At 41.8% G+C, this 16,173-nt stretch overlaps 1 protein-coding gene across 1 annotated transcript in view; it reads right to left on the bottom strand.

Moving 5' to 3' along the window:
* LOC129701617 (pantothenate kinase 3) overlaps nt 1-13,757 on the bottom strand; it is a 29,225-nt gene extending 15,468 nt beyond the window's left edge. The window contains exons 1-3 of the mRNA XM_055642930.1: nt 13,390-13,757; nt 6,904-7,256; nt 169-422 (exon numbers count right to left, since the gene is read on the bottom strand). Of these exons, the coding sequence (XP_055498905.1) occupies nt 169-422; nt 6,904-7,256; nt 13,390-13,417 (635 nt within the window). The 5' untranslated portion in view covers nt 13,418-13,757. The remainder of the gene's footprint in view (nt 1-168; nt 423-6,903; nt 7,257-13,389) is intronic.
* Nucleotides 13,758-16,173: the final 2,416 nt, after the last annotated feature.

Here is a 16,173-nt window from a genome sequence, read left to right on the forward strand (position 1 = left end):
GTGATTGCAGCAATGCGAGTCAGACCCACATGTTGCCGGCTTCATATGGCAGGTTTGGTGGACAAACTTTAATCACATGCATTTTCACCAAAATACATACACACTGTGATGTTGAATGACAAGTTTTATCTGTTCAAAGCAGAGTTCTCATTGCTTTTAACATCTTACCTTGTTCCAGTTACTCTTTTGTAATGGTCCTTTGAGTACACAGCTAATATGCTGACTCCTGAACCAATGTTCACGACGAGCAAAGGGTAGGGGTCATCAAGGTTGAAAGGCATCTTCTGGCATTTCTCAGGATCAGAGGCATTTTCAAAGTAGTAACATTCTGCCTGGCCATTAAAACTGAGAGAGTCAATGTGCAAAAGGCCATTGACCAGGCAGTCCAGTTCATCCAGTTTGTGCAATTGCAGATTACCAATCTGTAATAAATAACACTCATTAGATTCTCTGGAAAAAATGTTGCAGGATTACTGCTTGATAATGATCGACAACATGACATTGAATTTCTACCATCTCTTTTGTTCAATTTTATGTTCTCCAATAATGAGATGCGACAGAGGGTAAAATGTTGGCAGCTTTATAATTCTACTTAGTAAAGTTACCAAGAGCTCAAGGTTTATAACCAACATAAAAACAAATATTAAAGGCAGAACGACTACAGTTGGCCTAATCAGCTTCTTACAAACATTGAGGGTGTGAGAGAAAAATACGATGGAAAGAAGCAACTTGTGTGCATCTTGCAGCACCAGTTATAACGGCACTACCATGGACCATGGCGTGGTCTTTAAGCAAGAAAAGAGAATATCCTGGAAATACTCATGTTAGGCAACATCTAGAGAGAGAAAAGGAATTAATGTTTCAGTTGATGAGATTTAAATACTAGAAAAGCTAGACAACAAACATGTTTTTAGTCGAGGAGAAGGAAGTAGTGAAGAGAACAAAGGGAATGTGAGTGATAGGGCAAGGCCCAAGAAAGAATGAATGACAAATGGCAGGTGAGAGGTGATGAAAGCTTGGTATTTGCCAATTGCAGACAAGGAGATGTAAGAGAAAGGAGAGAGAGAAAAAAACAAACAAACTTGGAACTCTAAGACAGTGGTTCTTAAACTATTTCAGTGTCATCACCCGTGAGTCTTTATCACAAAATTATTTACCCTCGACTAAATTTTCTTATAGTTTTTTGGTAATTTTCGTCTTATTCTCCTTTATGTATAATTTTATATGTAATTTATTTTGTCACATAAATAAAAAACAAATTAATTAATTCACCCCAAAATAATTTAATTCACCAGTTTAAGAAGCACTGCTCTAAGATACTGAGCAGTTGTTGGAAATGAGAAATTAGAGTGTGCTGGAACTGTCTATCAGATCAGGCTGTACCAGTAGACAGATAAAAAATTACCATGGAGATACGAGAGACTGCAGAGGCTGAAATCATTAGCAAAATACAAACTACTAGAAAACCTCAGTGGTCAGGTAGTATCTGCGGAGGGAAAGGGACAGACGGTGTTTTCGGTTGGAAACATTCTCGAGATCGATAGAGTAGGGGGAAGAACACTTTTGTTGAACACTTGTGCTCTGTCTGCTAAGGACTTGGTTGCTAACTGGAACTTGGTTACACCTCATGTTCTGCTTGGGTAGGCTACAACTCAACGGCACACACATCAGAGACTCCAATTTCAAGTAATACCTCCCTGCTCTGCCTTCTTTCCCCCCACCCATCCCACACCCTCCTCCTCGATACACACACATTTCCCCCACCAACCCACCACCCTGTTCAATTCCCCTCCTCCTGATGCCCATTTCCCAACCCTCTCCGATTCCCCCATTTCCCTGTTTATCTCCCCTTCTTTCATATACCCACCCCACCCCCTAATCAATATCCCTGCCTACGGCTTTACATTTAATTCCTCTTCTTTGCTATCCAATACCCTTTTGACTCCTTTGCACCTCTAACCTTTGACTCCACCATCTGCAAATCAATCTTCACCCATATCTAGTTATCATGCAGCAGGCTTTGCCCGCCCCAACTCTCTTTTCCAACTTTCTTCCCCTATTCCATCAGTCTGTAGAAGGGTCCCAACCCGAAATTTCCATTTCCCTTGATGACTTTGCAAATCAAAAATGGTCATCTGTGACACACTGGTTTCCTGAAATTACTGTATTCCAAGGGCTGTAACACATGTACGATTTAAAGCTGCATTCAACTTATTCGAATAACCAGCCTTTCCAGACTACATCAGAACTAACCCGTTTCGATGCAAAGTCATCAACCCGAACTTAAGTAATTTCTCTCTCTACAGATACTATTTGATTTGCTATGAATTTCCATCGTTTTCATTTATTTGATCTTTCCAGCAAATGCTATGTTCTGTATTTCACAGCTTTAACACTGTTCTCTCACAACTCCCCGCCCCTTGCCCCCCCCCACACATTATGTTCTTGTTCATCTTCTTCTATTTCTTCTTCAGTGCATTTCGTTGTGTAAATGCATTTCGTTGTCTCTGTACTGTACACTGACAATGACAATTAAAATTGAATCTGAATCTGAGACAGGTTAGTTGCCATTAACATGCCTTCACCACCAGGTTGCATTAATATGTGACATGTCACTCACTCTTGGCCTACACCCATCACCAAGATTCCCTTTGTTCTCTCTATTCCCCCCTTCCAACTTAAAATCTGCTAATTTTATACTTTCTCTCAATTCTAATGAAAGGGCATTAGCCTGAAGCGTTAACTCAGGTTTTCTCTCCACACATGCGTCCCACTGTGTTGATCATTTAGTTTAGTCTTAGTTTAGTTTAGAGATACTGCGCGGAAACAGGCCCTTCAGCCCACCGTGTCTTCGCCGATCCCCGCCCATCATTAACACCATCCTACGCCCACTAGGGACAATTTTTACATTTACCAAGCCAATTAACCTACAAACCGGTACGTCTTTGGAGTGTGGGAGTAAACCGAAAATTTCAGAGAAAACCCACGCAGGTCACGGGGAGAACGTACAAACTCCGTACAGACAGAACCCGTAGTCGGGATTGAACCAGGGTCTCCGACGCTGCATTCGCTGTAATGCAGCAACTCTACCACTGCACCACCGTAACCGTGAAGCAGTTTCTGCTTCTACTACCGATTAATAGCTTTGTCAGGTTTATGCTCTTGAATTTTGGTCTTTAAGAACAACAACTAGTTCAGGGGATCATCTAGAAATGACAAGTCAGAAATTGCCTTTTGCACACTTTATCAGAACCATTGATACTTCAAGCCTGTTTGCGGAAGTATGAATATATCACTACGTGGATGAACTAGTACCAGAATAACAATGATAGGAAGAATTTGGCTTCAGTTTTGACGTTATGTGACACTTTGAATTCACTAATCCAAAATGCTCTATGATTACCACTCACATCAGTACCCTGAACTGCAATCACTATGGCTTCACCCTGCTTTAATGTTTACTTTGCTAATGAGTTGAGTCTTGAGCAAGCAAGATCAGAGTCCATTACTGTACTGCTGTCTGCACATAGTACAAAACAACCTTTACAGTGCTTCACATGGCATTTTCAAATATAGTACCCTTCAAATAGTTTTACCTGGGTATTCACACAAAACCAAAGACAAAACCAGAAATATTACCAATGGTGACCAAAGGCTTGAGGGGGGGGTGGATTTATACAGGAATATGGGATGGGTATCCAATAGTTTGCAATTTAGATAGCTGAAGACAAGGCTATTGTCATCATGATGACAGATGACTCGATGGTGATTATGTCACATGAGGTGTATCATGCCATGAACAAGCTGTCCAACAACAAAGCAAGTGGCTTGGATCATATTTCTGCTGAACATCTTAAGTATGCGAGTATGAGGATAGCTCCTCTCCTTGCTATTTGTTTTACTGGCTTTATGATTCATGGCTTGTTACTAGACTCAATGTTGTCTGTTCTGTTAGTGCCGGTCATTAAGGACAAAGCTGGTAAAGTAGGCAGCCTAAATAATTACAGGCCCATAGCTTTAGCCAGCATATTGTCAAAAGTTTTAGAAAGAGTTCTGCTGGATAGAATAAATTAGTTTGTTTACTCCACAGATAACCAGTTTGGCTTTAAAGCTAAACATTGCACTGACTTATGCATATATGCCCTAAAGGAGATTGTAAACAAATATAGAGGCAAAAACTCTTCAATCCTTATATGCTTTATTGATGCTTCCAAAGCCTTTGACCGTGTTAATCACAGAAAGTTTTTTGGTAAAATGAGTCAGAGGGGTGCCTAAATACATTGTGAGAATTCTGGCCTACTGGTATGCCCACCAGACTATGCAAATAAAATGGGGCAATAGGGTCTCAGCCCCATTTGGGGTTAGCAATGGTGTTAGACAAGGGGGAATGTTGTCCCCAGCCCTTTTTAATCTATATATTGATGACCTGTCCAAACAATTGAAAGCCTGTAATACTGGGTGCATGATTGGTAATATTTTAGTGAACCATATTATGTATGCAGATGATCTTGTGGTCTTTGGTCCATCTAGCGCTGGTCTCCAGCAGCTCCTTACTATATGTTCTGTGTATGGTGTGGAACATGATATTAAATATAATGCTAGTAAGAGTGATGTTATGATCTGTAGAACCAAAGAGGATAAATGTCTAAAATTTCCTGATTTTAAATTGTCTGACAATAATCTTAGTGTCTGTAATAAGGTAAAAAGCTAGGGCATTTTATTACAGAACAAATGACAGATGATGAGGATATTTATAGGCAACGACGCATGCTGTATGTACAGGCAAATATTATTTTGCGTAAATTTGGTGCGTGTGCAGATGTGGTGAAGATGTCGCTATTTAGAGCATACTGCACACCACTCTACACTGCGCACCTGTGTTCGAACTATGGAAAGACAAGTTTGCAGAGACCAAAGGTGGCATATAACGATGCCATGAGAACATTGCTAAGGAAACCTAGATGGTGTAGTGCCAGTAATATGTTTGTGGCTGCAGGAGTCAGTACTTTAGAAGCTATCCTAAGAAATCACATGTATAACTTCATTTGCGGGATAAATGACTCTAAAAATGTAATTATTGTGGCCTTGACAAACATAAGGGTTAGCACTACACGCTATGAATCCCAGCTGTGGAGACACTGCATTATCGTTGTAGGGCATTGATCATTCTTTTAATCTGGATTTTTAACTCATGTATTGTGTTTTTTTTTAATTTAATTTATGATGCTTTTATGTGATATACTAAGATTTTATATGTACTTTATGATATTTTTTTAATATGCAATGCATTTTTATGTAATGTTGCCCCTTGTCTGGACCTTGAGTCCGTAATAAAGTTTATTATTATTATTATCGTTGAGGAGATACAGAAAAGGTCAGAGTTACTTGAATAAATTGATTGGAGGTGTGGAGGAAAGCGGTTTAGTTTAGTGAAAAAGCGCGGAAACAGGCCCTTCGGTCCACTAAGTTCGCGCTGACCAGCGATCCCTGCATATTAACACTATCCTACACTAGGGACACTTTTTACGTTAAAAAAAAATATACCAAGATAATTAACCTACAAACTCGTCCGTCTTTGGAATGTGGGAAGAAACAGAAGTTCTAGGAGAAATTCCATGCAGGTCACAGGGAGAATGTACAACTCCGTACAGACAAGCACCCGTAGCCAGGATCGAAACCGGGTCCCTGGCACTGTAAGGCAGCAATGCTACTACTGTGCCACCGTTTTTTTAATTATTATTATTTTTATGGGTTAAAGTAAAGGTGGGGCAATAACAGATTGTGAAAGGATTGAGTGCATCAAGAAGGTTAAGCACAATCATGGGAGTTTCAATTTGCAAGTGTTCAGGCATTGTGAGTTAAATACAAATCAGCAGGGAGAAAGCGATAAGTGAGCAGGAGTTGGCAGGGAGAGGTGCAGAGAGCACGGCTTTGAACAGGTCGTTTATGGAGAATGGAGGACACAACACCGCCATTCACTATTCAAAAATAAAATAACACCAAAGTCAGAATCAACAGAAACAATTTTTGCAAGTAGACTACTGTAGTGTACCACCTCACTTCAGTTCCAAATGAGAATGCATTGAAGCCTTTGAATCGGAAGAGTGGAGTCTTTCCATTTGTGCGACAAACCATATTGCCAACCTCCCTCCCCGTGTAATGTTATAATTACATGTTTATAATGTTTCCATGGTGCTTAATGTGATGATCCTAATATGCTATAAACTGGATTACAATAAATTAGACTATGAAAGTAGACAGTCTTTGCAACACCAATGTTCTGCTGTCACTTTAATTTATTATTGTTGAGGTCAGAGGTCAAGGATTAAATTGTATGGCAACAGATACTACTAGATAAATTAAGATTGGGTTTTAAATCCTTGCAGAAGGCAAAATAGTGTGTCATCAGACTGTGGCAGAGAAAGAGCTTCATGCTGTGGTAGAGTGTTGATTAACTCAGGTTCCATTCCAGCAGAGATCCCTGCTGGGATTGTGGGATGGATAAATGTATTTTTGTGCATTCTACAATTTTGAGGTTTCTAAAAAAAGAACAATGCAAAGATATTGCAGCAATTCTATTGTACACAATCCATCTGACATCATTCACCATTCCATGTTCTTTTCTTTCTATCTTTTCTTTTTCGTAGATACTAAATCTGTAGGATGGTAATTGGAGCTATTACCGCTTCATTTAAGTGGTTAGTTATAAAAGGCACAAACGTTAGACAGCATCAGCAGGCAATTAATTGAACTCAATACTGGACACCCCACAGCCATAAATGGGATGGAAATGAATTAAATTGGGAGCCTTTCGATCATTGCTATCCATTAAGCTTGGTAAGAATGCATATTAACTTCAGATACGATTAGTTTTGGTACAAGGTGTAATTAACATTTCATTACCGTACGAAATTCTTCTTCAAATTTATAAGCACCCCCTCCAGTGGCACAGAGCACTGTGTGTAGTGTTGAAAAGTTCTTGTCTCTCCCCATCTGAATGAAGGTAGGTAGGTCATGTGTAGGAAATCGGATAAAGTGCAGGTTTCCTTTGCGGCCACAAAGTGTCATGTCTTTGAGCTCCAGATGCACATCTCGGATGCCAGTGGAGCCATAGGCAACATTCGACACCAAGTACTTTCGAATACTTTTTAGGCTTTCTACCTCCTCTTCCTCTTCCTCAGCCGTGATATCTATTGGCTCAAAATAAACCAGTTTCACCAGTGTCCCACCAATATCCATCCCAAACCAGGGGAATGCTGCAAAGAAATGGCAAAATATGTTATATACCATATGTTAACAGAAACATCTCACTATTGCCTACAGTCAATGAATATTGATATTTAAAATTACTAAAATTTATCCTGATATACCCCAGATTAAAAATGCACATAACTCGCATATTGAACAGAAATTTTAAGTGCTTGAACAAGAAATTCGCTGAATGTGGACACAGGACCAAGAAATAAAATTGAAAGTCTGAAAATGCTTGGCAGGTCAGGCAGCATTTAAAAAAAAAAAATTTTTATACAGAAAAATAATTCTTATTTCATGTTAAAAACCCCTGTCAGTACACCAACGTTGTTTCTATTTCCATTGATACTGCCCGACATTGAGTATTTCCAGCATTTTGTTCTTATATAAATTCCGATTTATGCACTTTTTTGATAAACAAAACCAATCAATTTTGTTTTTAATTTTGAAGCTCCAAGAGGCCAAAGTTGACATCAGGTAAACATGACACTCTGGAAGATGTCAGAACCAGATAGGAGTTTTGTGTGAGCCACAGGAGATGACAGATGAAGAGAGAGATATACAAAAGGAAAAGCTTTGGGGTCTGAAATGTCGGATGTAACTAAGCTGTTCTGCCGAGTTTCTGTAGCAGTTAGATAAAAATACACTCAAAGTTACAGAGATTAAATCCACGTCTTTGAGATGGAAAAGATATTGAACATAAAGTTATAGCCTAAAATATACAGTGATTGTAAACAGCAGGATGCTATTTAGAGCGAACATTTAAGGCAGAATGATGAGAGTTTTAACTTTTTCAACTAGTTCGAGAAAGTTGAGACTTATTCAAAATTGTACTTTGGTCAAGCAGTGCAGTAGCTCAGCAAAAGTGTACAGTTAGAGGATTCTGTCAACGAAACAAACATCATGTCTCACAATGATAAAACAAAGTAAAATCAAGAAGGTAAGAGGAAGGACTGAACCTGGAAGAGCCCAGGGGTGCACATCTTAGTATGTATCTTAGATGAAATGGATATCCCAGTAATAACAGAGAATGTTAAAAGTAGAATTGAATTGAATCTCCTATAGCTGGACAGCATAGGAAACAGTTAGTCAACCACTGGCAGAGCTGCAGAAACATTGACAAAGGTCACCGTCACAGTAAATCATGAGGAAATTGGACACTTTCAGTGCTATATCATGGAGATAGTGGATTTACCTGGAATTAAAAGGCACACTTAGTACAAGGAGTCAGAAGAAAAGCAGATGGCCAACTAACCAACTGCTGGCATGAAAGATGTCATGGCCATTTAAAAAAAAGACAGATGTAGGGATTCTGAAAGGGTGGACACAACATCGAAGTAGAGGGGAACCATTGGCACATTTAGCCAATAAAGGCTTGGAGAAGAAAGAAGGTGATAGGACGTCAGTGAAAATAGGTCAAGTGACCAAGCTGAAATGATTCATGATGAGGAAACACTTTACGCGTCAGAAAAGGCAGATGCTCGAGGTTCTGCCGCTCACTTCTCCCCACGAAAAAGTGTTTACCATTAAGAAGTGAAAAAAAAATGAACAATTTACAAATCATCTGATGAGATGCAAGATTTTGTAATTATTGTGCAGTGCTCAAGATGCATGACATGACAAGGCAGCACCATTAAATCACTATATAAAGGAGCAGGAAAAAAAAATCAGTGTACAGCCCTTTATGGCAATTCGCAAATCATTATTTTTTAAAGACAACCCCAACTTTGGTTGCTTATGGTCAGTAGCATAAAGCATTTACAACCCATTGATCCCCTGAAGACAAGCAAATTACGTCTGTGTTTACTAATCCACTGATCTTCATAGAGTCATACAGCATGGCAACAGGCCCACCTTCTGCACCAACTATTCCTTTACACGAACACTACATCAATCTCATTTTATTCATCACACATTTCCAATTACTCTCTCCAGTTTCTACCACTCACTTGCACAAGGGTGACTTTTAAATATAAAACCCAGTGGTCACACAGTGATAGTGTGGAAACAGGCCCTTCAGCCCAACTTGCCCATACTGGCCAACATATCCCAGCTACACTAGTCCCACCAACCTGCGCTTGGTCCATATCCCTCCAAACCTGTCCTATCCATGTACCCGTCTGACTGTTTCTTAAAAGATGGGATAGTCCCAGCCTAAATTATCTCTTCTGGCAGCTTGTTCCATAGACCCACCACCCTTCGTGTGAAAAAGTTACCACTCGGATTCCTATTAAATCTTTTCCCTTTCACCTTGAACCCATGCCCTCTGGTTTTCGATTCACCTACTCTGGGCAAGAGACTCTGTGCATCTACCCGATCTATTCCTCTCATGAATTTGTATACCTTTATAAGATCACCCCTCATCCTCCTGCACGCCAAGGAATAGAGAGCCAGCCCACTCAACCTCTCCCTATAGCTCACACCCTCTAGTCCTGGCAACATCCTCGTAAATCTTTTCTGAACCCTTTCTATCTTTCCTATAACATAGTGCCCAGAACTGAACAAAATATTCTAAATGCAGTCTCACCAACATCTTATACAACTGCAACATGACCTCCCAACTTCTATACTCAATTAACGTACAATTTCGCATTTCTTCGTGACGGGGAAGGAAACCAGTGCACCCGGGAAATCTCTTGCAGTCACAGAAAGAACATGCAAACTCCACAGACAATCTCAGAATTTAAGATCAAATGCAGGTCACTAGAGCCACGAGTTCTATGAGATTCATGAACGCGGCACCCATCTTGATTAACTTTTAAGTAGGATCATAATTTGCTTGTTTACTGTACAAAGGGCATGCTGATCGATCTCCATATTTGGTATATGTTGTCAAATGTCCAGCATTGACGAAAGTATAGAAACATTTTGCCACAGAACTGTGGATCTTCTCAATCCACTAATTTAAAAAAGTAACGGGAGTTCTGACTAATATTTATTTTTCAAACAAAATGCATTGGAAGGAACTGCAGATGCTGGTTTAGACCATAGACACTAAATGCTGGAGTAATTCAGCAGGTCAGGCAGCATCTCTGGAGAAAAGGAGTAGGTGACTTTTTGGGTTGAGACCCAGTCTGAAGAAGAGTCTACACCCGAAATGTCACCTATTTATTTTCTCCAGGGATGCTGTTTGACCCATTGAGTTACTCCAGCATTTTGTGTCTATCGTCATCAAAGTAAATCATCCGGTTGGCATTTTATTACAGTTGCCAAGCAGGCAATGGAGTTTCCAACATTACCAGTATCCATACGTCAAAAATTCTAAATTGGCTGCAAAGTGCTTTGAGATATCTTAAGGTCATGAAAACCCTCTCCATCCTTTGAAGAAACAAACTTAATTGTCTAACAAAGGGTCAATGACCCGAAACATGAATTTTATTTCTCTTTCCAGAGATGCTATCTGACCTGCTGGAAGTTGTCAATATTTCCCCGGATTTTTTTTCTTCAGAATTTGTAGTATTAGCAGGCTTTTTAAAAATTTGATTCATTAAGCCAGTTCGGTATTCCGACTGCGCATGCACAGGTCATAGGTCGCTCGGGCTAAACACTCGCGGCAGCTGTGCCACTGCATGGGTGCAAACCTGCGTCTTGTCCCTATCCAGCCTCCGCTGGGCCGTCCCCATCCCCTCCAGAGTATCCTGTCCAGTGGCGTCTGGGGCAGCCCCGGGCCGGCGGAGGGGGTGCTGGCTCCAGCTCGGCTCTGCTTGTCCTGGCGGGGCGCTGGCAGCGATGGCCCAGGCCCGCAGGCAGTGTGGAAAAGAAGCACACACTCTAGCTCAACCCTGCATGTCCTGCCAGCGGGACAGGCAGAATCGAGCTGGGGCTGGCGCCTCCCCTCCGTGCTGCCTACGGGCCTGGCTGACACTCCCTTCCGCAGACCCTCTACAGAAGACCCTCCTTCAGACTTCCTACACATTAGACTGTTGCGCCGTGGTTGGGATGGATGGGAGCGGGGATTTCCACGGGCGCAAGGAACAAATGACCTGAAGTTTGCTTTGAGTGAACTGAGTGTTAACGTCCTCGTCTTACACCGCTGTTTTGTGAGAGTGGTTGGATCCCAGCTTCAGCTCAACCAACATCGGTCACATTATCTGGACAGGCGGCAGAGGATCAGGAGCTGAAGTGAGGCATTGCCGATCCTCTGAAATCCTAGTCGGCCACCGCCGAGCAGCGGGGTCAAGGAGGCAGCGCCCGACCCGAGAGTAGAGGTGTCAGTTCTTACAGCGGCGAGTGGAGCGGCACCAGCTACCGCGGCCCCCTCACCTGTCGGGAGCTGACTCCTCGACCCTGGGATCCAACCACTCTCACAAAACGCCGGAGTACGACAAGGATGGTAAGAACACTCAGTTCACTCAGTGGAAATCCCCAGCGCCATCGAGATGAGAAGGTTCTGACGTTGCATTCTCTTGATCGAGGACATTTTCTCGACTCTCCTAGAAGCAACAAGCCAATGGCTTTACCTGTGGTGGTCTGTCTAACTGAAACCTCTCTTCCCCCACCTCTCACCGTCTCCCCATGTTTCCCACTCACATCTACCCCCCTCTCTCTCTCTCGCTGTTACACCCAGCTCTCCCCCGCTACCATTCACCCCGTTTGCTTTTTTATTCTCGAATGACATTTGAAAAATACCATGCTTCCTTGCATTTTCCGGAATACCAAACTGGCTTATTGCCCTTGACCTGTTTACATTGCAATGTACAGAAGGCCACCTCCAGGAGGATTAAAAAGAAATGGACAGACTATAAGCAACCTTAAAGAACGTTTTATTTCTCAGTATGTCCTATTACCGCTGGACTTATTCTAAATACTGATGGAAGTGACAGAACAATGGAGAATTTTAGATCACAACTGACAGGGTAAAGAGGGCAGATTTCCTCTTCTGTAGGACATGAATGAAAGAGATGGGTCTACAACGACAATCCAGTAGTTATAGCATTATCATTTACTAATAACTTGAATAAGAAATATGTAAGGAAGATAGTACTGCAGGGTATGTCCACAATGGAAATAGATTGTTGAACAACACTTGCATTTGGAATGATGGAAACAGATCTTTGAACAGCAATTGCATTTGGAACTATATAACATACCAGTTATATAACTGCATATAATTAACCTTGTTACTACATTATGCATTAAGTATTCATTTCTGAAGATTCCCTGAATTACTTATTTTTCCTATTTCTCTGAAAATATCATTGGGTGCTAGCTTTTAACAGCAAATTATGTTCCACTAAAAAGTGCTAAGAGAAGTACATTGAATATTTCCCCCCCTCTCCCCCCCCAAATCAGTTCTCTGATTTCATGTAAAGCATGTATATAGTTTCCCAAGGATTAAATAGAAATGCAGAGAAATATAAATATTTGACATGATTCCCAAAATGCATTCCCTGTCGCATTACAAGGGCAGAAATCTATTTAATTAAATTCATTTAATGTCATTTTTATACAAGAGTGTTTTTCTTCGGTGTAAACCAGCATCTGCGATTCCTTCCTACACAAGGTTTTTATAAATACGTCAGCTTGCCACCAAACGCCAACCTCTCAACAAAATTAACAGAAATTACAAAATAAATTGTAATAAAGTATAGTGCTGTACAGTACATGATGTTTCAGAACGTTGACCAAACACACATATATAAAACCTTACCCCGATAAAGGAAATTTGGAAAATGGAGATGGAGAATAAAATCTAAACCTGACAATCCGTGCTGTGTCAGTACAAGGGATCTCTCGCCGCTGATGTGGTCTTAATTGACAAACACATTATATCACGGAACATCAAACCAATCTGCACATTTCTTGCAAATGAGAATACAGCGGGTCTCTTCCATTACTATGGTGGCACCACTTCCTGAGGAAGGGGGAGGGAAGCTACGCTGCGAAGGGCTATTTCCTGAAAGATGGTTCTCGGACGTATTTTCATTACAGTGGACGTTTCACTTCGATTTACTGCCAATTGTCCTTTTCGTGCAGAAAAAAACCCCGCCGGAACACAAGGCATTGCGCACTGACTGGCCGTCTAATACTGCTGCGATGCAGAATAAATGGCAACATTAACTATTCCCACCCACAAACTGTAACGTGTAATGACGTTATTGTTCGAGGGTAAAAAGATCTATAAATTAACAAACTCACAAGGTTTCTTGGCGTCCTTGATCTTCATGTCGCGGTTTTTTAAGCAGATGATTTACCAGCACTACCGTGAAGCCCAGCCGGACTCGCCGCAGCCCTGTTTGATATATGGGGGTTGAACGGATTAACCCGAGGGGGAGGGAGGAAAGGAGCTGTCACGATCGAGCGACGGTAAACTGGCGCGGATTGGTGCAGTGTTATCGGACGGAGCAGGTCGCAGCCCTCGCCCGGTACCAGCACCAATCCTCCCTTCCTTTCCTCCCCTCCCCTCCTACTGCAGCCAGCCGATCAAGCTGCCCGGCCGCCGGTGCAGTCTCCGCGTCCTCCCTAACCTCCCTTCTTCAAGCGGCTGCTTCGTCGACAGCGCCCCCGCCCACCACGGCTGCCGAGCCTATCTCGCGGACTGGCCCCTTTCCCCGCCCCCGGCTCCGGGCTACGTTCCACAAGAAGACTGCTACACTCCGCCTACGTCACTCCCCCGGCGCATTGCCCTCTGGGAGCTGGAGTCTTTACGCCAATGCTCTGGCTGGCTGGGATGCCGATGTAAAACTACAATTCGACCCAAGCTGCCCCGCATACTCGCCGAGCACCGTGGGACGGTCGACAGGTGGGAGCGGCAAGTGAACTGCTTGCTCAATCAATGGTTGGGCAAGTGGGGGAAGGAAGTATTTGAGCTGCAATGGTGTTATGTTTGTATAATCGAAAATCCTATTCACCCAACAACCAGCTAACAATGGCCTGTTTCCTTTATCATCGTTCCTTTTTTGCATATCTTTCATTCATTGTTCTTTATCTCTGTACATCATCGTCCATATCTCTCGTTTCCCTTTCCCGTGACTTTCAGTCTGAAGAAGGGTCTCAACCCGAAATGTCGCCCATTCCCTCTCTCCAGAGATGCTGCTTGTCCCGCTGAGTTACTCCAGCTTTTTGTGTCTAATTCAGGGATATTGGCCTTCCTTGCAAGAATGGTTGAATGCAAGAGAAGAGATATCTAACAATTGCAGAGGGCCTTGATGAGACCACATCTACATTATTGGGTATGATTCAGTCGCCTTACTTAAAATATACGGGTATATTAATTGTTGGAAGAATCCATGGACGATTCCCAAGAATGGTTTTGGAATGCCAAATCTGTCATTGAGGAGTGATTGAATAACTAGGCCGCTAAAGAATTTAATACAATGGAAATCAATACACTGCTTATATTGGAAATCTCAAATAAAAACCGAAAAGTGGTGGGAACACTAAGCAGGTCTGGCAGCATCGTTGGGAAGAGGAACAACAACAAAGTTGATGTTTTAGGTTAAAGTCCATTGATGAGTCTTTGCAATTCCTTACTCTGGGGGACTAGCCGATAGTTACACTCAAAAAGACTGATAGAATTTTGCATTTTAAAATGATTAACGTGGATTGTCGGAATATTATGTTTGAAGTTAAGGTGCGGGGGGGTCGCATCATGGTCTTGAGTGGCAGAGCAGGCATCTGCTTCTATCACATACGTAGCTCAGCTACTTGTTTAAGTTCAGAAATACCACGGACATCAGTCCTTGCATTCACGTAAATTAGAAATTGTCTTCACGGTTTAATTGAAATGATCAATTGCTGTCATTTCTATGAAAACAAAGATATCTTCTAAAATCTTACGCCTTATGCCATAGAGGACCAGAAACACAGCACATAAACAGCTCCTTGTCCCACCATATACATGGCAATCTTCAAGTACCCATTATTACTAGATAAACAACTGCAGATGCTGGTTTACAAAAAAAGACACAAAATGCTGGAGTGGGTCAGGCAACATCTCTGGAGTACATAGAAAGATGACGTTTTGGGTCAGGATGCTTCTTCAGACATTACTAATCCTATTTTGCAGCCTTCTAAGTCTTGCAATTCAAATTTTTAGTAAACATGAGAGTACCTCTTTCAGGCCTCTTTCACCCCAGATTCAAACTAGCTTCTGACTAATAACATTCTTCCCGAGATCTCCAACAACCCTGAGGGTATGATCACATGGCTTAGTAATATCAAGCATCACTGGCAGTTTTGAGGTCTAAAAATCAGCTTTTAGTTATGAGGAGGGAATCAAGGAAAGAGCAAATGTAATTCAAGGAGAATATAAGTTTGAATTGCAGGGAAACAAATGTTGGCGATCTAGGAATTTCTGGAAATTGTAAGGAAATTGGGCACATTTGTAATATGGTTAACCCAAGAGTCTTACATATTGGAAAAGGATAGTGGGAAATTAGGCCAACATCGTGAAGGTAACTTAAATGTCATAGAAACATAGAAACGTAGAAATTAGGTGCAGGAGTAGGCCATTCGGCCCTTCGAGCCTGCACCGCCATTCAATATGATCATGGCTGATCATCCAACTCAGTATCCCGTACCTGCCTTCTCTCCATACCCCCTAATCCCCTTAGCCACAAGGGCCACATCTAACTCCCTCTTAAATATAGCCAATGAACTGGCCTCAACTACCCTCTGTGGCAGAGAGTTCCAGAGATTCACCACTCTCTGTGTGAAAAAAGTTCTTCTCATCTCGGTTTTAAAGGATTTCCCCCTTATCCTTAAGCTGTGACCCCTTGTCCTGGACTTCCCTAACATCGGGAACAATCTTCCTGCATCTAGCCTGTCCAACCCCTTAAGAATTTTGTAAGTTTCTATAAGGTCCCCTCTCAATCTCCTAAATTCTAGAGAGTATAAACCAAGTCTATCCAGTCTTTCTTCATAAGACAGTCCTGACATCCCAGGAATCAGTCTGGTGAACCGTCTCTGCACTCCCTCTAT

The sequence above is a fragment of the Leucoraja erinacea genome, chromosome 11 (assembly GCF_028641065.1).
Source record: "Leucoraja erinacea ecotype New England chromosome 11, Leri_hhj_1, whole genome shotgun sequence".
In the NCBI taxonomy this organism is placed as follows: Eukaryota; Metazoa; Chordata; class Chondrichthyes; order Rajiformes; family Rajidae; genus Leucoraja; species Leucoraja erinaceus.